The sequence below is a fragment of the Asparagus officinalis genome, chromosome 3, assembly GCF_001876935.1.
Source record: "Asparagus officinalis chromosome 3, Aspof.V1, whole genome shotgun sequence".
NCBI lineage: Eukaryota > Viridiplantae > Streptophyta > Magnoliopsida > Asparagales > Asparagaceae > Asparagus > Asparagus officinalis.
In genome coordinates this window covers 77,477,470-77,499,866 of record NC_033796.1, presented here as the reverse complement: position 1 = coordinate 77,499,866, position 22,397 = coordinate 77,477,470, and the positions used below count along the sequence as shown (strand labels likewise).

Sequence of the window (22,397 nt, the reverse complement as noted above, 5' to 3'; positions counted from 1 at the left end):
AATACAAAGAACCTCATGACGCCTAGTCGGCCAAGCTAATTCACTGAACAATGATTTGACATCGGACCATAGAATAATATTCACTAATTTCACAAAAACGCCTAAATTTTGGGGTGTTTTTCACAATCTCCTAGAATTTGTACATTAGAGATACATCCCTCAGAAGTTTGTTCACTAAAATACCATATACTACTTCAAAGTTGCCACATGCTTTGCAGGTGACACGTTTTGAATAGTTTCTCTGTTAACGGCCAAACTCCACAAAAACTTGCGGTCTGTAGGGGTTTACATTAACCCCCCTAAACTTCACACTTCGTACGAAAGCCCCAAAACACAGTAATCCTCAACGATAACCTCTCCTCCTCTATCTTCAATCTACCTTAAATCCCCCAACCAAATCTCCCCCTTCTACTATCAACTTTTCCCAGCATCGAGTCCCCTGATACTTTTTCTACTTCATTCCTTCTTCAGTCCCTCGTCCATCGTCGCCCTGCTTCTTACCAAGTTTCGGTTTACTCGTATTATTCAGTGTAGTTAGATCTTCACTCTTTATGTGAATGCCGTTTATGACAGATTCTAATGGTTAAGAAAGGTTTTGTACAATTTTGAAAGTCTGGTAGTTTTTATCCAAATTATAAATTTTAGAGGTGTCCATTAGACCACTATAGTCAGAAAGATTTTTGCAAAATTTACCCAAAAGATTAACTATTGTTAATCACGCACTTTACTTGGCGTGTACCTACTCCAAACACCCACATAACTTGCTCAATTTTATCATAACTATCCATTATTTAACGGACGGCTATGCTTCATTTTCAATAAATATGGAAAGAAAAGTGAAGGTATTCATTTTAATAAGCTCTTAATCTATTATTTCAATCTATTAAGCCCTGTGGTTTTTGGTTTTGATTCTATTTTCCATGATGGTTCTTCATAACTAAGGAAGAGCATTTTCATCTTATTGAAATTATTTTTATTAACAAACAGCCAGTCAAAGAGATTCTAAGTAAAAAGTAACCAAAAAAACAAAAGAAAAATTACCGCAAATGGGGATTATCATACTTGAGAGTGCACGAGAGGAAATAAGCAGGATCATTTCCGCGTAATAATCGCTCCTAATTCCAATCGAGGGATTACAAATATCTCATGTAAGTTATATGTGACTAACTTTGCAATAATCCAAGTTTAGCCTGACTAGAATTGTGATTTTGGTAGTGTTTTCGGTGTAAAACCACTGTTGGGGCTAACTTGAATCAAAACCAAAATCACGGGGGCTTAATAGGTTAAAATAACAGATCAAGGGCCTAATAGATTTATAAGGTAAACACAGGGGCTTATCTGAATTTGAACACATTTGATCACGCCCTAACTGGGTCAGCTCTGAACATAATTATGTCACTTTACGGCTATAGATTTTCAAAATTCTGATGCTCTATAATAACTGCAGATAAATGCTCAAGTTACTGACAATCGATCGGAGTAAACTTGTACTATTATTAACCACAACAGAGATGGAACAAAGCAAAAAGATAATGACGGCCTGAACAAGGGCACAATCTAGGCTTCAGAAGAAAAACTTATCCTTGACTGAGCAACTATAGGAAAACTCCGAAAATACAAGTTTCAAGCAATGTGCTCGGCCAAAGTTAGAATCTTGACATGCTTCTTCTTCCTGAGTTCATGAGGCACAGGCCCAAAAACTCGGGTCCCAATAGGCTCTCCCTGCTTGTTAACAAGAACCACTGCATTGTCATCAAACTTGATCTCGCTGCCATCACATCGTCCTCTCTGCATTGCCGCACGAACCACCACGGCGTAGTGAACCTCTCCACTCTTTACCTTACCACGCGGTTGTGCTTCTTTCACTGAGCAAACAATGGTGTCCCCCAGTCTAAGATTGTATGCACATTACTCTCTTGGCGCCAGAATTGTCCACCACTTTCAGGTTGGTCCTCATCTGAATGAAGGTCCTGTGTTGCTGCACAAAATGTAACAAACAGGTTTTTTAAAGTTTTAGTAATTCAATCACGCAACATGCAACTTGTGTGTTCCGTGTGCTTGATTACATTTTTAGTATTGAAGGTCACGTTACTGCTCTGGTAAATTGCAGATACAACAATGCACTATTGAGGTGTAGCCACTTATACCCCCTAAATTAGGACAAATTTTCAAAACCGACCCTTTTGGGTTTTTAATTACAAAAAACGACCGGTTTTGAAAATATTTACAAAAATCGACCTATTTAGCTGAAAACAGGTCGGTTTTTTTAAATTTTTTTGGAAAACTTCACGGGAGTTGAACTCCCGTGAAGTTTTTCTCATAACAAAACTTCACGGGAGTTGAACTCCCGTGAAGTTTGGAAGAAAAAATTTCAAAAACCGACCCAGTTTCAACCAACTGGGTCGGTTTTTATAAATAAAACTGAAATAGGTTGTTTTTTGCAATTAAAAATCCAAAGGGGTCGGTTTTGAAAATTTGTCCCCCTAAATTATTTTGTTAGCCCCTACAACCCCCGAATGTCAGATGATACTATTTATTTTACTAGGTTGAGATGCAACATGGGAATTACCTGAAGATAAAATAACGCTTTTCCCTTCAGTTTTACTGGAAAAATACTAAATTGCTCTCTACTTTGAGGGTAGAAAAACACTGTCTGATATTTGGAAGCCTTACCTGCTAAGAAAATAGTTTACGGGGTTAAAAGATGGCTATACCCCACACAGTGGAGGGTATAGGGAGTGTATCTGCAATTAAGAATGAATGCACTTCCCGTATCAGAAAAGGAATTCAAAATTTTCTGTGACAAATTACATGGGTATGTAACTGGTGATAGGTCCCCAGGGAAAATAAACAGAGTTCGCTGAGCACATTGCAGATACACTCCCTAGTGGGATTATGGATTTGAGAAAGAACTGACAAATAAACAGAGTTGAAAGCTTATGATGAGTCCTGCAAACTGATATACATCCACAAGGCAATACAATCTATACACTACATGGAGCTTATTGTTCGCGGTTTGTCGAAGTTCATAAGCCAATTATCATACTAAAGCAACCGTAAACTTGTTAGCTAGTGGGATTATGGATAAACACAAAAATTACCATTTCAGATATGAGCGAGCGTGAACTAAACAAAGAAACAGGTAATAGATAATTCCTTCCTATTGTGGAAAAAATGTGTTACCATTTTAGTTCACAGGAAAGAAAAATATCAAGAGACATAGCACACCTGAAGCATCAGATGTAACGATTGCATGAAAACCTTTTTGTTAGCTATAGTTGTGACTTGATTCTTCTCAAAAACAGACAGAGAACTAAAGGGTGATACTATTTCTTCAATTTAGATCTTCCATACAACTCAGATTTTTTTTATAAACTTATTTAAACATTATTTACCTAAACAAGTTATAACATCTCTGATATTCTAATAGATACAAAGGAAGAACAATTAGTTATGGATTTATGTCGCATATTTCAGACAAAGTAGCAGCCAGTCAGCTCACTGAAGCATATAACTGACAAAAACTAAACATGGTGAATACCCGAGAAAATCATATAAACAAGTTGAAATTTACTAGAAAGAGGATGTGAAAGCTAGAGATAAAAGTGGAAAACTCAAAAGGAGATGCAGTACCAGCCATGTAAATAAAAACATAAGAATTTAAGAAGCAGAAGCAAACCTGAAGGAAAAGGTTGCTCTCACTCAGCCTGGACGAAATCTCAAGGGGAGTTGTGATTGCTCCCAACATATTGTTGCTGAGGCCTCCCAATAACGAGCGACCAACTATTTTCAAGTAAATGAAATTCTAATTATTTACTCTCCCAGACTTGTAGAAAAGCGAAACATTACAGAATGTCAACATATAGAACAAAGAATCATAATCCTTAAACAACAGAGATATAAGTGGTGATCACATGAAACAGGAAGAAATGTGGAAACAACTATAAGAAGAAACTTAAGATTTATATTTAAAAAACTTATCAAGGCTGGATTATACAGAACAATGTATTACATCATTACATGTCCGCATGCAACCAAACACTAATATCATACATAGTTTGTAATAGTTACAATTTAGCACCTCGTTTGTGACACCGAAAACGAGTCAAGTGAGAATGGAATGTAGTAAGGAGTGAAATAGAATAAATATAGCAATGGAATGCTCATTCTCACTCATGTTTGGAAGTGATTAAAGGATGAAGCGAGAATGTAAAAGATTGGTACGGGTAATTAATTAGCAATAATGACATATTTTGAAGTTAATTTAATTTTTTTGATTTCCACTTAAGTGGGAATGCCCCTTACTTACCAACTCATTGGGAGTGGTCCATTCCCACATAAAATAAAAAATTGATTGAGAAGTGGGAATGAGATTTCTGACTTCTGATAACACGTCGTGTTGAATGAGAGGTTGGAATTGGCATGCCATTCCGACTCATTCCCACACACCAAACAAGGCATAGCAGTACATTTGTAAAAAGAATTACACGAATACAAACAATAACTTTATCCACAGATCAAGAAAATAATTCAGGAATCCAAAACATAACTTCATCAATGGATCGATCAACCATAAAGGCGCTATTTATTACAAAAAGGATGCGAGAAAGACCCATTCAGTGAGGTCAAAGGTCTAAACAATGCAACAGAGAAGTGCAAGTTAGAGGCGTTAGATGTTGAGTATCTAGCCTCTACATCAAAAACAAGAATAAAACCTCTTATCCCAAAATTTTGGGGCCAACTATATGAACACATGTGATATACATTTAGTGAAATTAAAGCCAGTGAAACTAAAGCTGTGAACAAAGTACATACCGGCCAACCCTTTTCTTCTAAAACCTGCAAACATTTTCTACAGCCTGCGAAACAAGAATCAAAGCTATATTGTGAAATAAAGATCTGCTTTTTCTTTTGATTGTATCAAAAATAGATACAATCAAACAGTGAACACGCTTGGAAATCAAAAGAGGAAGAAATTACAGGAGATATGCCGCTAATCCCAAACCTTAACTGTAATATTGTTACATAATTTTTGGTTTAGGATAAAAAAAATATGGGTTTGATGAGAGAGAGAGAGAGAGAGTCCCCAGTGATCGATCCGCCGTCTTCAATTTTTGATTCTCTCTAGGGCTGCAAAGCCGGGGGCGAATAGAAAAGACCCGACCCGACCCAGAATACTTGATTGCATTTACTAGTATACCTAGATTTTTTAGGGCCTTTTTTTTTACATAAAAACCACCTTTAAAATAGGCAAAATCAATAGAAACCACGTTTTTATAAAAAAAAACATTTACAATAAAAAAACCACCTTTGAATCGGCTTCAAAGTTGTGATGATTTTTACTTATTTTTTTATCACAATTCCCAAAATACCCTTACCCGGTCAATGGGTTAAGAAGGTGTTTCCTTTTAATTCTCACCCTTAATCAAAATTCTCCGCCGACTCCACCCCACTTTGCGGCAGCTGATCTCTCAGCCTCCTCCACCTGCTGCTCCGCTCCCCGACCTTCACCATCAGTCAACCGTCACGTGTGATTCATGCTCCAGAATCGCACTTACACACAACCGCAAATCGCTCTAAACCCACCTGCTCTCTGCTGTAGCCTCCACTTTGGCCAACCCAACTCCAGCAAGCCCACCAGATCCATGTTTCCCTTAATTCATCTCTCACTTGCAGCAAAAACCTCCACCCCATCATGAAATCTCCATCGCAATTACATCTGCATCAGGCCTTGTCCACCAATCCTCTATCACCAGTCCGACTCCTAACAATCCCCCACACTATCCAATCCCCACAATCAAAACCACCTGCTCCACCCCATTAGTTACCTATTCGAAGCGTTCCAGGATCTTTATCGCCGCCAGTAAGATTCACGCACTCCACGATAATCGCTGTCGAACTCCTATTTATAGTGACGAAACGGAAATACGATTCACAACTCAAATGCCTCTCTAACTCTCTAGTTTTTTATGGCTATTATCCCGCAGTTATTCTTTTTGAATTCTCAGATTATTGTTCACAAGAGAGAGAGATTTTTGTAGGCTTTAATTTTGGGCATGGTTAGTTGCTATAACTACGCATGATGGAGGGGTTATGCGATTATGGGTGTAACCATACCTCTCCACTTCCTACATCTCTCACTCGCACATGACGAGCATAACCGACCTCTGTCATGTTGAAATAGCTAAACTTTGAGTCAAGTTCATACAGACAAATGAATCGTGCGACCAGCAAATACACCTGCACTTGGGAGCTCCTAACTAGAAATCTGTTAGGGTCGAGATAGAGACATCAACCCGAAAACATGAAAATAATTAAATAATAGTATCGTAGCACCCCCAGATTTATTTGGTTACAAAGAATTTAGCATATCTAAATCCCTCACTAGATCCACACTCAATCCTTTCTAAACTTCATATTTATCCACAGTCATGTCCATTCGCATTAAAGTGACACAACTGGCTAGCTAGTGAATACAAATGATGTGTGTAATTCCAAATTAATCTTCCTTTCGCCCTCACACCACTTAGTCTCGAGCTAAGTGCTTGCCTAGTAATGTCCTATTAAACCGAATCAATCATGACCATAGGTAACACACTAGAGTAGCTTTCATTAACCCTCCACTTCATGACGTAGTCAAAAGTCACATATGATACAAATGAGATCATTTTTTACCTTTAGGACTCACACAATTGTTAGCCCTTATGTTTTGATGATGTTTTACAACCACCATTATCGGTACTAATGGCTTGTTGAGTGAAAATACAGTGAATACGTAATTCAAGCTTATTAGTACCATATATGGAGGATTTGATGGAATATGCGCTACAACGATGATATCCAAAGGAGGAGGAGGCATAGCGATGAAGCAACATTCATTCAAGAACATTAAATGCAATAAGAAGCTTCATCCAACTCAAGCTATATCAAGACTCAAAGAATTGTATTCTACGTGAGGATATTAGCTAGTTTTTATTTTCTCTCTAGTACTAAAATGTAGGCAAATAGTTTAGATTTAAATTGAAGCTATTGGGATATCACACACACAGTTTCATACTTTCATACTTATAGTTTTTGAGCGTTTATTCTCAAAATACTATTTTTCACAAGTATGAGGACCTATTAGCAAAATTCCTTTTCCAAACAATTTGTTTTTAGTGTTAAAAACATTTTACAAAGTTCACAATTTTTGGAAATCAAATGAATATTTTACAGATTTTTTAAGTGAGTCAAAAACAAGTATTTTGAATGTATCAGTCTGCAGTCGACCGCCACGGTCGATCGTGCCTGAGTTCATTCGTTAGTGAGCAGCAGAGACTTTCACGGTCGACCGCCGCGGTCGACCGTGAGCTCGAGATTTCCCACGGTCGACCGCAGAAGTCTCTAGACTTTTTCTCAGTTTCTGATCTGGCTCACGGTCGACCGCGAATATTTTATGATCGACCGCCGCTTATTTTCAAACGGCCTTTTGTACTGTTTTCTGTGCTGATTGTACACAATCTCAGCGTCGATTGTTTCCAGATTTTGGGGGATTAGGGTGTGGGTTTAAACAGCTGGTTTCTTCTATTTAAACTCATACACTCCTTCTTCCTCAATGCCCTAAGTTTTTTGAAAAACCAGAGTTTCAGTTTTACAAAGAGCCAAAATTTTTAAAACATGTTTTCTGTGTTTTTCTCAAGTTCACATCCCAGCTTCAGTTTAATCTTTCTCTTTGCCATAGGGACTTGTAAAGAAAGAGCTTTTACACCATTGCTACTGTTTGAGTGCTTGATCTTGTGAAGATCAATTGTGTGGGAGTGTGATCTAGTGGAGATCAACTGTGTAGTTGTGAGATCGTGAGGAGATCGTTGTGTAGTAGAAGTTCCGGCTTCCAAACCGGGTTTTGTAGTGGATTTCTCCTCGAGAGTGGGAGCGGGGACGTAGGTCAGCGGACCGAATCTCGTTAACACATCGCGCGTCATAAGGATAACGATTCCTTACTCTATCTCTTTTTCTACTGTTGTTCTTTTGTGGTTTGTTACTTGTCTTAATTTTTATTGTACTATTTTTAGCCTTGTGACCCTAATAACCCCCCCCCCCTCTAGGATCCAACAACAATGAGGAAGTAGAGACCCATTCACTCACTTCCTTATTTGGTCGCTAACCACATGTAGTATGATATGCATGCTAGGGTAGAGAACTTTACCAATTTAGAGTGTATGTCTCAAACTCTAAACACCATACATGTCATGGTTTAGTCGCATCATAAGCGCCTAACTCGAGATGCTCATCTGCTCACTTTCAGCAACAACAAATAAAATTTTCATATCTGGCATTATGTATAGGTTTCATGAATGGTGGGAAAATATTCATGTTGGCTCTTTTTTCTCTTAAAAGCTTCATCTTGGTCCTTACCACAGCGACATTAAAAATTGAGTTATACTCACTTTCTTAGCACTATAACTAACCTATGTCTCATCTTTGCTAGCTTCATCAGCGCCAAAAGGCGATTGCTCGTGTGAGAGAGCTAGTTTTAACCTATTGACATATTGCTTATAATTTGCAAGCTGCCAAATGATACTTTGTGCCACAAATATATGTGAATATATATCTACTCAGCTTAATCAATCATAAAAGTGCAATAAATATATCATCTCATAATAGAAATTATATAGTAGTCTACAAATCATAAGTACAGTCATATTCTATGTAGTCCTAGGGATTTAATATGTGAAACAAATCAATCCCAAGTAATAAGTTTGGTAAATGGACCTACAACCATCCGACTCGTAGAAATACGTTATAAGACCACCTCCTTATGTGGCATCATGTCTCTGATGAAGTGATATCTCAGCTGTATATGTTTGGTTTTTCCAAAATACTTGGTATCCTTGAAGTAGGCAAATGCAGTCAAACTGTCACAGTTAATTATCATAGGATCAAATGCATCAGTGACAATATCTAAGTGTTGCATGAATCTCCTCAACCAAATAACTTCCTGCACTATTGTAGAACATGCTATGTACTTAGCCTATATGGTAGATAAGGCTACACAAGATTGCTTCTTATTGCTCTAAGATATGGTGCCATTGTTAAGCAAAAAAACATACCCTGAAGTTGATTTGCGCTCATCTAAATCACCTCCCCAAACAGCATCACTGTAACCTATTAAGTGCAAAGTCTGATATCCCTCTTAAATATCTCAAAATCCTCTTGACCGCCTTCCAATGCGTAAGTCTAGGATTTGCCTGAAATCGGCTGACAATTCCAACAAGATGACATATATATATCAGGTCTTGTATACATCATAGCGTACATGATGCTTCCGACAGTGTTGGAATAGAAAACTCTTGATATCTTTTCCTTTTCCTCTTGAGTCTTAGGACTCATATCAAGACTTAGGCTCAAATTTCTCTACAACGGAGTATCTATGGGTTTGCAGTTATGCATTTGATATCGCTCAAGCATTTTCTTAACGTAAGTCTCTTGAGATAAACCAAGTAGCCTTTTAGAACGATCTCTAACAATCTTTACTCCAAGAACATAACTAGCCTCACCCATATCTTTCATCTCAAAATTAGAGGATAACCACATTTGAGTGGCATTTATCAACTCTCTTTTATTTTCAGCCAAAAGTATGTCCTCCACACACAAAGATAGGGTCACAAAACTATCTCTGGACCTTTGATGTACACACAATGATCCTTCTCCATCATCATAAATCCATCTGCTAAAATGGCTTGATGAAATTTGAGGTTCCCCTATCTTAAAGCTTGTTTCAGTCCATAGATAGATCGATAGAGCTTGCAAACTTTGCGCTCTTGACCTTTGGCCATGAAGCTATCAGGTTGGTCCATATAGATCTCTTCATCCAATTCTCTATTGAGAAATACAGTTTTTACATCCATTTGATAGAGATATAGATTCATATTTACGACAATAGCTAGAATGAGATGAATTGAGACAAACCTAACAACTAGTGAGAAGGTTACCTCATAATCGATTCCCTCCTTTTTAGTATAGCCTTTAGCTACAAAATAGGCCTTATACTTATCAATAGATCCATCTACCTTGTGTTTGATTTTGAGAACCTACTTGTTCCCAATCATTTTACACCCAGGCAAAAGGTCAACCAAGTCCCAAATATGATTGTTGTTCATAGACTCCATTTCTTTCTACATTGTATTGATCCATTCCCTAGCAATAGGGCCTGCAAGAGCTTCCTAGATAATTTTAGGTTCTTCATCATCATCCATTGGAGGTATCATGAAGGCCTCCCCCTCAATCTCAAAATGACGATGAGGGATCCTACCTCAAGAACTTTTACGTGGTTGAGGTTCCACTTGATTTCTCTCCACTAGAGTTAGGCTAGCAGATGTGCCGCTCCTATTAGCCACATGAGGATGAGGAATTTCAACCGTTCTGCTAACCGATTTGTCATGAGTGATAAAATCTAAGACTTCCAATTTATAAAATTACAAATCCTTAGTTACCTCGCCTCCTCTGCTAGGAAAATCCTCCTCTAGGAAGGTGGCATCTCGTAACACAATTTCTGTCACACTTCCATCAGTTTCTTCACCAATAAAAACATACCCCTTGGAATATTCAGAATATCAAATAAAGATACATTTCTTTCCTTTTGGACCCAACTTCCCATACTTATGAGAAGTTTGGTAAACAAAAGCTCCTAATCCACATGGCAGCAAATTACCTAAATCAGATTTTTCACTGGTCCATAGCTCATGTTGCGTAGAAGGTATAGACTTAGAGGGCACACGATTAAGAATGTAGACTATAGTCAATAATGCATCTACCCAATAAGAGATAGGTAAATTAGCTTGCGCTATCAGTGATCTAACCATGTCAAAAAGGTTTCTTTTCCTCCTCTCTGCAACATTATCTTGTTGCGGAGTTCTAGGAATAGTTAGCTGTCTTGCTATCCCTTTTTTTCACATTATTTCTTAAATTTCTCAGATAGATATTCATGACCATAGTCAGCTCTAAGAGATTTAACTCTTCTATCTAATTGTTTCTCAACCAATCTAATATAGCGTTGGAAACAATCTTATGCTTCTAACTTGTGGGAGATCAAATAGACATAACCATATCAAGTAAAATAATCTATGAATGTGATAAAATATCATGCACCATGTCTTGCCCTCACATTCATTGGGCCACAAATGTCCGAATTAATAAGCTGCAGGGGTATTGTGGCTCTCACAGCTTTGCCAAATGGTTTTCTAGTTATTTTTCTAGCCAAACAATGCTCGTAAGTAGGCAAGTCAAATTTAGCGAGTAGGCCAAGAAGACCCTCTTGAGCTAACCATTTCATTCTCTCTTGCCCAATATGTTCTAATCTAGCATGCCATTTTAAATCATCATAGACATTATTGCTAGAAGAAGCAATAAAAACAACTACTGATGTTGTTATAAATGAAAATCGTGTCCAACACCATAAAACCATTTGATAAATATCCACAACCATAAAAGGTAGTTCCCAAATACACCATGACACAACCATTTTCAAACACACATTTAAAACATAAATCTAGAAGGACAAGAACTGAAACAAGACTTCGCCGGATTTCAGGTGCATATAGTATGTCATGAGGATACAACGTGTGCAAATCTAATTCGCAGGTGTCGATCCTAAGTTCCTCTATGCTGGAGTTGTTTCTCATGTAAATACGTCTACTCCCAACTAAAATCCAACGAAACTCCACGTATGCTGTCTAATCTCTCGCTATGTGATCAGTTGCTACTGAGTCTACAGTCCAAATAGGAATATCTTCAGCAAGCATCAAACAACTAGTAACAAATATAGTAGAGTCGAATGTTGTATCAAATACACATGGCTCAGTGCACTCACGAGCGAAGTGACCCAACTTGTTACAATTGTGATAGGCCATCTTAGTCTTGTCTTTTTTCCACCATGCTATCCATACTTGTGCTTGGCAAATCTAGCCTCCCCATTTAGGTGCTCCACCTCTACCTCTTCCACGCTTAGAGCCAAATACTCTGCACTAGCTAGTCTTAGCCATGTATGCCTTCCTGTTGGGTATCAATCAGAAGGTGATCCTCCTCGAGCTCCATATGGTGAGCAATATCATCAAAAGTCTTCATGTTATCATTATGGGTGAGGTTAACCAGCATGTGCTCCCATGAGCTACATAGAGAACTGATGATTGCCTTGTAGGCATTAAAAATTGTCTATAGGTTCCCGCACGCAGATCAAAACAGAGAGAAGATGATGAACATCATTATTCGAGTCAAGGAGAATTATATGACACCGACAAGCGCATGAAGTGATTCAACGCGTACAAGTCAACGAGACGGTCAAATGGTGATGAAGCAACTCGACCGGGAGTTACATTTTGATCACAAAAGGTGAAGCGCTACTCATGTCTTGTCTATTCATATATGATTTTCCCATTGAAGGTTGTAGATCTCTTCTTCGGCTTTCTGATGCATCTTGAATCGTGTCATTCTGAGATCAGACCGAGGAATTACGGTAAAAATAATCAAAAGGGGGAAACGACATCTTGGCCACAGCCAACAATCTCGGCCATGCCGAGATTGTCTCAGCATGGCCGAGACAGAGACTGTCCAGGCTTGCCCCGGACTATCCCGACCTGCACCGGACTGTCCTGACCTGCCCCGGACTGTCCCGACCCCCAAAAATGTTGTTTTATGCCATTTTCTCACCCGCTGAAGGAGTTACCCGTCGAAGGCACACCTGTGCTGACGAAGAGGGCTCGCTAGAGGCACCGTCAACGTCTCGTCCACCAATTCTCTAAAGCTTTGGAGCATATGGATGGACTCTGTTACCAAGTAGATCTAGAGTTCAGAAAGCACCAAGTGGCTAAGCCGTCGTAACAACAAAAATCGGGATCCTCCTCCCAACCACCAACTAACAAATAATTTCATGTCCAACAAACTCGTTCTACTCTCGAAGAGCGCATCCAGAAGCGTCGTTCACTTCTTGCGCATGCCCGGACCCTTGTGCGAAAAGCACAAGAGTTGCAAAAAGAAGAGATGGTCAAAGAGCCACCAAGACCTAAGCAGGTTTGGGTGCCGAAGGCCAATGCCACTTCCAAGGCCGCTTCCCAACCTTTATCAATTTCAGATCTTACTTCTATTGTTCCCGCACCTCCGGTGAAGCCCTACGGTAGCGTGGATCTCTCCAAGTTCAGAATTCTATTGAAGGATAGCCTGGGTCCTCTACACAAAGATCGAGGCAAAACTCCTGTCAAAGAACGCTTGGGTCCAATGAATAAATCCTGAGTGACTCTTCAGACTGGGGGTTGTACACGACCTCCCAACAAGACTATTCCTATAACCACCCACTGAGGGGGCGTGCAGGAAACCAGGAGCCCATTAGGGTTTCACCCTTACAAAGGTATGATTTCAAATGAGTGAATCCTATGAACGCTAACAAGGTGTTATCTAATCAGATGAAGATGCGTCCAACAGACGACAACATTATACCTGAAAGAACAAGTGAACAATTGATAGGTTTCTCTGACTGCAACGCCGACGAGTTATACTATCGGACTGGGGGTGAGTCTCGAAAGAGAAATACCCCAGAAACAGACTCTCACTGCCCTTGTGAGAGATTAATCAAGGCAGTATTATCAGAATGTAACTCAATTGCTTCCATGATCTTTGGACGGAACCGGCGTTGTTGTTGTTTAACAGGTTTCGCATCTGGATGGCATGTCTTTATAATTCCAAGCGAAGACATATATATATTCTCTGATAAGAGATATGAGGTTTTCTTTCTTGGGTGGTGATAAGCTCTCGCTTATGAAGATTAGCTTATGATTGAATTCATCCCCCATGTTGACCTAGATCACCTTATCTTCATTGGGCGGTTTGCACTGTTTGAAACGCATATCCTATAAGATGTTAAGGCATTTGATCCAAGGACCATTGGTTGATTCAATCAATCCTTGGTCATCCTCTATATCTTTGACCGGATGACTAATTGAAGCCATGTTCCCGGACATGCTTTTAAATATTTCTCCGACACTTACATCGGATTCCCATGAGAATGTTCTAGATGAATGATCTTGACACAGGCAGTTGTCAGTCTCGTCTTCTGAAAGAGGAGTAGTTAAGACATAACCTAACCCTCTTTTAGTTTTATGGTAATAATCAAGAGGTTTTCCTTCTGGAGTAGAAAACCGAATCGGCGCTCGTCTTCCTTTCCCAAAATTTAAATCTTCCTGTTTATGGAAGTCATAACACATCCTTTTCATCAATTTGATGGAGTTAGGTTCATAATAATAGAATTAGGGGACTCCTCGGTCTTCCTTTGAACTCTCTCGCTTGAGTAATTCTGGTTTGACCTTACCTAAGTAGATCAGCTTTTGCCCATTCCTTTTGGACGGGACCATAAAAAAAGCCTTTTGCATATCCTCCATCTCTTCGAATGTGATGAATGATGATTTTAGAGGCAAAGTGAGTGATGCCTCGGTGTACAATATACGCCATAAATCAGTACATGCATCTGTATCAATCTCTATTTGTTCATATTCAGAGGACACATCAGACAAGTACGCCAAATTGAAATCTTCATTAATGTACCACTCGCCCTCACTCGGTACATTGTTATTATCTTCATTCTGACCCATTACATCAAAATTCAACTCCCATGGATAATCTTCCTCAGGATCAGGCTCGATGTCAGCTTCGTTGCCACTGTCAGCAGCCTCATTTGATTGCTCAGGCTCTTGAGAATCTAAATAGAAGATCGAGTCGGTGTGAAAGTTCTCCACTCCTCTGAAGGGCTGCTTCTCAGCAATCAAAGATCTGACTTTTCCCTCCTCATCAGCATATTTCATGACCTGATGAAGAGTAGATGGGACAATGCGATTCGCATGAATCCAAGGTCGTCCTAACAACAAATTGTAAGATATATCTGCATCTATGATGTAACAAGTCACTTCAGACTTAAGATCTCCGATTTGGTATTTGAGTTTGATTTTATCCAAGGGTCGTGTGTTGTTGGTGTTGAAACCGAAGATGGTCGTCTGAGTGGAGTTCAACCGGTGCAGAGGAATCCCTAGAACTTGCATGACCCGATATGGCATGATACTAAGTGCCGAGCCTGGATCAACTTGTACACGGCTGATCTCAGAAGAGCTGATATACCCCATATAGTACAGAGGTCTATCATGCTTGTGTTTGATCTGCATATCTTCCTGAGTGAATGATATGTATGGCAGACTTCTTGTGGCTTGTAGACACTATACGCAAGATTGTCCCTTAGAAGTTTCTGGAACTGAAGCAACTTGAGTAATAAATCTCTCTGTGTCTGATAAAGCTTCAATTAGAGCTTCTCTTGTGGTCTTGGACAATCGCAGGAGCTCGTACAAGGTGATCCTCGCAGGGATGTTAGCCAATTGTGCCAAGACGTTGAATCAAAAGTGAGTGTTCGATCCTCCAGTCTCTTATTGAAGAAGGTTCTGACTGAAGTGAAGCTCTTTATATTTCCCCTTATCGGTTGTCTTCTTAGGAGCAGAACCCCCAGCCTCATGGGCTTTTTCTTCTGCTCCTTAAGCATCTTGGCTATAATTTTTCAAATATGTTTTCCCTAATCGAGTGTCAAGGTTATCTCTTTGATCTGCTACAAGGACAATCCTCTCTTCTTCTAAGTCCGTGAGAGGTTTAAGATGACCGTCATCCTCATTTATAGAGGGGCTAATCATATTGGATGACTTCGCCTTACCTCTCTTCTTCTTCATTGATGCACTTGTCCACTGCTAGTCTTTAATTAAGTCAAGATGGACCCACATGATTCTCCTTTTGGAATAGTAAGGGGTACCAAACCTTTATCCTTCTGACCATGCGGGTCAGCATTCTTTATGTGCATTTCTCCCTTAGGGATATGGATAACATCGTACGCTGCTACTACAGGAGGAAAATCTCTGAACTGGACCGATATCAAATTGGTGGACACGGTCTTCTGTTTTGGTTTCAGCTTGAGTACATTAGTATCAACCAGGTGTTGCAAAATATCATTGAAGATATAACATCTCCTTGTTGGATGTCCTAGCATTCTATTATATCGGCAGTAGTTAGGATCATTTACTTTCCATGCTTCGTCAGGTTTCTTCACTTCGGGAAGTTTTAGTTTGTTGTTCTTCCGAAGTAGCTAGAATAGGGTGTCCACATGTTCCTCCTTGAAAGAGTACTTCTTGGGTGCCCTCTATTGATTTGATGCATTGCACTGCTTTGCAAGTGGTGCTCGGGTGTTGGTATCGGTGGCTAGAGTCTCCTTTCCCTTGGATCTAGGAGCATTCCTTGGTTGCGTTGTGCTTGCGACTTTGACTTGTTAGCTTCTTCAGCTCTGACTTAGGCAACAAAATCTTCTTCTTGCTCTCCTTGTGAGACCAACTGCTTCTAGAAGTGACATTCTGCTACTCCTATTTGAGCCAGGAGATGGGCCTGCAAGTTGTGCCTGCAAGTTTCTACCAAAGTAGATTGTGTCATACCTGATGGGCATCATAGGGCCATACTTAGGAACCTCTCCACAAAGGTTTTTATGGATTCTCCCTTCCTCTGCTTAGTGGAGAGAAGAGTCGGGACAGAGACTTCTGAATCATCCTCAAAGAACCTAGCTAAGAAAAGCCTTTCTAGATCTACTCATTCTGAATAGACCCAACAGGCAACTTCATGAACCATTCGAAGGCAACCCCCGTAAGGGTGCCGATGAACAGGTGAGTTAATATGGCATCGTTCACTATCACATCTCCAGTCTACAACTCGAAGTAATAGATGTGTTGATTTGACGATCATGTGCCATCAAAAGCCTATAGAGTCGGGGCCTTAAATTTTGGAGGATAGGGAGTTGTGTCCCATTCCGTGGGATAAGGCCGCACTACTCCACCATCTTGGAGCTCATTCCTATTAGCAATTGCGTTGAGATGAGCTTCCAATTCCTCTATCTTGGCCAACTGAGGATTATGCTCGTTCTCGCCCTCTTCTCTTCTTCAGAGGTGGACTTTATACTGTAAGCTTCATGGTCTAAATTCTCATTCACTTTATCGTCAAAAGGGAGGATTTGGCTTTTTGGACCTTTTCTACAACAAGCTGAGTCATCAGATCTCGCAGTTAATTAAGAATCTCTTGCTGAGCCTGGGCATGGCCTGATGTTCATCGACCCTCCTTGCTAGGTCATCTAAGCTTTCTGTCACGTAAATAGGATTCACATGTGCTATAAAAGAACTCGAGGACTGAGACTCTGTGATGGCCGAGTGTTCCTCATCAGAAGTTGCTCCTCTAGCCAGTCATTTATAATTGATAGGAGGAATGGCTCCTGTCTGAGTCCGGGTGTGTCGATATATTCCTTCAAACTCATCACAAATTTCTCTGATGGTTAGCGAGCGGCTTGTTTCTGATTCATCAGAGCTAGGAGCTTTCTCTCTACCGATCACAATAATAGTAACCATAGGATATTCAGTCTCCGAAGCCTTCTTCCAGTAGTGTCATCGTCGCTTGGCAGGTTGAGCGACATTCGTCAATCGGTCAAACACTGATCGTCTTGGTTCGGAAGTGCAGCATGGGCATTCTGAGAGGACTGCAAAGATAAGTCGCTCATAATGACATGAATGAGCGGCTTGTCGCACTAGTTTTTCTCTTGAAAGTAACTCTCTTAAGTCAGATACCTGGGAGATTCTCTCACGGATTGTGAGGTTAGAGATGGAACCCCATGTCCATCAATGGATGAGAATGGTTCTTGTTGAATATGGATCTTGAATCCACATTGATCTCTTTGGACACGACGGATCACGTCGCGTTCTGAAGAAGGAACACAAAGGTCGTGTTGTGTTTAATTAACGCTAGACCAAAGTCTGTGTATTATTGGTGAAACGCACCCTTTCTGGTTGCATTTTTGTTGGTTAACACAGTCCTGAGGTCTGTGTTTTGTGTCTTGAACGCACTCCTAAGAGTTGCGTTTAAAATATGGAATGTGCTCCAGAGAACTGTGTTCTGTTTGGGAAACGCTTCCCTGAGGGCTGTGTTTTGAAATTGAAACGCATCCTTGAGGACCGTGTTTAGGTGTTGAAATTCGTCATGGAGGACTGTGTTTTGCTTTTAAAACGTGCCCCTGAGCGTTACGTTTTAGGTTGATTATGCAAGGCTCATACTTGGGCTCATCCATGCAGCGCTCAAGTTGAGGCTCACAAACGCGGAGTTCGCGTTGATTGAGAGATCGGCTCTCTCGGAGATAGGCTCGTCGCAAGGATCTTTTCCTTCATCGAGCGGCATTCTTCTTAGCCTGTCTTAAGGCCTTTGTAGCGATATCATCTGCATTGATGAAACTTGTCACTGCAATGGGCCTCTTCTGACCCGATACACGTCTCTTCGATGTAGTTATGAGATCTTCGACTCATTTGATGAGTCCAACAGAGGCCGAGCCCACTCCTTAAGAGGAGGGGCTATCCGAGCTATGTAGTCCAAAGAGAGGACCTTCTTTGGTGGTTCAGCAATAGTTTTGGTCTCTTTGGAGACCACACGGACCCTGCGCAAAGCATTAGGGCTAAGGGATCTAGAGAAAAGTACCTCTTCGTACTTGGCTTGGTCAAATTCCACTACGAGGGTCTCGACCATTGTTTCAGCGAGGTTAATGTCAGATTGCGGCACTACTTCTTCATCAGTGAAGCTAATCCCCAGCAGAGTCGCCATCTTTTACTTGGTAGAAAAATTAAAAGAAGATAGTTGAGAATTGAATGTATATTATTCTCTCTAATAGAGTTAGAAAAAGAATAAATTACAATTCTCTCGATACAACTTCTTTCTAACAGACTTAGAAAAAAAAATTACAAATCTTCTCGATGGGTTTCCTGATTTACAAAAGAGAGAAGGGTCGACTGAGATCCTTCCCTTTGTTTAACCTGGTTTCTTCACGCTAGAGATGAGATGCCTCCCTCAATATTAGTGTTGAGTTTTCTTTTCGTTGATGATCCAACACTTCACCTCAATGGATTAAAGTTGATGAAACTTGCGTGGTAATTTAAGCAGAACTCTTAATGAGTTTAATAACTCCGTGCGAGTTTAAACTCTATAGAAGAGTTGATTTGAATTGAAATTCCGTTAATAAACTAAGTACAAAAGCTTCAAAAATTTTGTTGTTGAAGGATGCTCCAAGATCTCCAAATGTCGATCTCCTTTTTTTTTGTTCGAAAAGATCTAGGTCTAGATCCCCTAAAAAGATCCGATGATTGTAGGCGTATAAAATTGTTTATAGGTCCCTTAACACAGCTCGACACGGTGATTCAACAAACCAACGAACCATCGAGGCGACGAGGTTAAACACCGAAGCGGATTTACTGCCAAATCAGGATCCAGACTACCAAATCAGGATCCGGACTGCCAAATCAGAGTTCAGATCAACAAATCAGAGTTCGGATAAACTGGAAAATAAAAAAACCAACATTTGGAGGACTCGGCCAAAACCGAAGCCACCTTTAGGTGGTCTCGGTGCGAGCCACCAGGTGGCCGGCCGAGCACCTTTGGTGGCCTCGCGTGCCTTGCGGTCCACCTTTTGGTCGCTAGGTAGCCTCGGCCACCTTTTGGTGGCTAGGCACCTATTGTGGCTTAGGTGCCTCGGCCACCTTTTGGTGGCTAGGTGCCTCGGCCACCTTTTGGTGGCTCGATGCCCCGGCCACCTGGGCCAAGGCACAGCTCTGAGTGCCTATAAATAGGACTTGATGGCTCATTTTTGAGGGGTTGGAATTTTGGATCCGAAACTCTGCTGGATTGAGAATTGGACTTGAACTTTCGAAGCTTTGAAGACTCGACTTCCAGATCTGGTTCTTGGCGATCATCCACGCCAAATAAGGCAGGAGTTCGAGAGAGATCAGATCTGAGATCTACACGGTTTCCCTCCGGATCAAAGCTTGGCCTTTGATCCCGAGAAGAGTCTCGATTTTGCTTGGTCGATTTCGATAACTACGGGCTATTATTTCCTTAGCGAATTAATCCCCTCCGGTTATTATTTCCTTCGCGAGATAACACCCATCATATCGTGTAGATCCAACCGGATCTAGATCGCGCGGTGGTCCACGGATTAACCCTGGCGCAGGCAAAGAACCCACAAAAGCAAGAGACCGCAAAACAGGATCTTGCGATTCGTTCTAAAAAGGAAAGTTGTAATCTTTTTATTTTTTCTTTGATCTCGTTGTAACCGGATCTTATAAAAAAGACCGGATCTTTTGTAATCGAAAAACAGTTACTTGAGAGAACAATAAACTCAATGAAGAAAACAATTTTTCCCGCGAACAATGATATTTCTAGATCTCCCCAAAAAAAATCTAATCCTTAACTCTGTTGAGTTTTCTATTATTTATAGGGGGATAAGGGATTGCAACTGACCTCTTAAACTGCTCCTAAATGGGCGAAAATCCCTTAGAACGTGGGAAAAATAGTTTTGGAACCGTTTAGCTCATGTTTGAACGAGTCAAATGCCGAAACTATCGTTCTAGGCCTGAACTCTGTGTATTAGACCTGAAACGTAGAGTTGGGCATATGCCTAAGGCTAAAACGCAGTGGTCTTGCTGCGTTTGGAATCTGAGACACAGAGATGAACTCTGCGTTTCGAAATTAAAGAGATTGTTGATATCTAATCTCTTTCATTAGGGCGTTTGCAAAGATCATCATTTTATAATCTCCACCTAAGCTCCTTGAAATGTGAGAGTCGACAGATTGTAACTCTCACTATGAAGACTATTGAATCAGAGTTTCCATCGATTGTCGTGAAGGTCGTCGAATTGTAACTTTCTTAATCTATGTGAAAATTGTAGCTTTTATTTGTTGATGTGAAAGTCATTTAATTATAACTTTCATCATTGGTGTTTGATGGGGATCAGTTATCTACAATAATTTTTGATAGCCTATAATGAGATCAAGGGGACTATCATGAACTCAGCAATGCAAGAGGAATCGGTTCCTCTACTAGCTAGAGATAATAGGAGCGAGATATTGTTTTAGATGGTTTGGAGCTATCTATGGAATCTCAACTACCTTAGAGATCGTTCCATGGACTTACACCTAAATGATATCTGATATCTATGGGAAAATATTCATGGTAGCACTGCATGTTGTTGCATAGCCAAAGTCATGTGAGGACATTATTTCTAGCTCTACCGCGAAGGAGTGGAAAACAGCAATTAATGGTGAGCTTGAGTTCATGAGGAAGAATCAAGTCTGAGACTTGGTGAATCTTCCAACTGAATGTGAGACTACTAAAAACAAATAGGTTCTCAAGGTCAATCAGGATAGGATATATAAGAGTTGCAGGGCACACTTGATAGTGAAAGAGTACACCCAAGTAGTAGGGTGGACAACCAAAAAAGACATTTTCTTTAGTGGTGAGAATTAGTTCTATTCACATGATATTGACTCTTGTAGCATAAATAGATCTTGAACTAGTCCAGACGGACATTAAGACAGCTTTTACCTATATGGAACTAGAAAAAGTGATCTATGTAGATCAACCTATCTTTCATAGCTAAGGGAATTGAACACAATGTGTACAAGTTAAAGGATCCTACTTATGACTTCAAATAATCATTTAATGTGTAGTGTTTCCAATTCTAGTGGACTGCGCTGGTTCATGATTTCAAGATGATCGATCAGGATAGTTAGGTCCACCTATCCTAAGTTGATAGAAGTTTGAAATCTCTCATCATATACTAATAGCATATTATTGGCTAGATGTAGTACGGAGACCATTAGGGATCCGATTGCTAAGAGTCAGGCTCTAAGTATAGAGCAACGTCCCGACATCAAAGCAGAGAATCTATTTGTAAGCATCCCTTCGACAAGTATAGTCTATTGTCTTGTGTGCGTACAATAATCGATACATCCTTTGTAGTAGGATAGATGAATAGGCATCGGTCTAATCATGGTATGATTCACTAGGATGAGTCAAGACAATCGTCAGATATTTGACTCAGATTGCACCTTATGTATTACGCTATGATAGCATGGACTCTCACCTATAGATATATATTCAGATATAGGCTGGGCCGAAGACCTGGGTGGGCGAGCGTTAATATCCAATTATACTCTCTTACTCAACGATAAGGTTAGTTCTTATAGTAAGAAACAGTAGCGTATAGCCATTTTCCACTTGGAGCGGATGTTGTGCTATTACAGTAATATTGGATGCAGTCTAGTTACACAAATTCTTGGAGAATTTGACTGTAGCGCGACATGTAGAGGATGATGAGATTCTCTATCATGATAGCATGTCGACTGTTGGTTATATGATAGGCCCAAATTAGTTTGGAAAATTGAATAAAATCCACATTATGTACCATTTTATTAAGAATTAAGGGAAGGAGGAGGTTATGCTAATTATATCCCTATGAGTCAGTTGAGCAAGGATCCACCGACAAAGGGAAAAG

At 40.1% G+C, this 22,397-nt stretch overlaps 1 protein-coding gene across 1 annotated transcript; it reads right to left on the bottom strand.

The window, feature by feature from the left end:
- LOC109834358 (50S ribosomal protein HLP, mitochondrial-like) lies at window positions 1,414-5,128 on the bottom strand. Its single transcript, XM_020402365.1, is given in 5 exon segments — window positions 1,414-1,894; window positions 1,896-1,978; window positions 3,680-3,783; window positions 4,816-4,859; window positions 4,981-5,128. Coding segments are annotated over 4 exon segments (492 nt in total). The 5' UTR covers window positions 4,850-4,859; window positions 4,981-5,128; the 3' UTR covers window positions 1,414-1,623.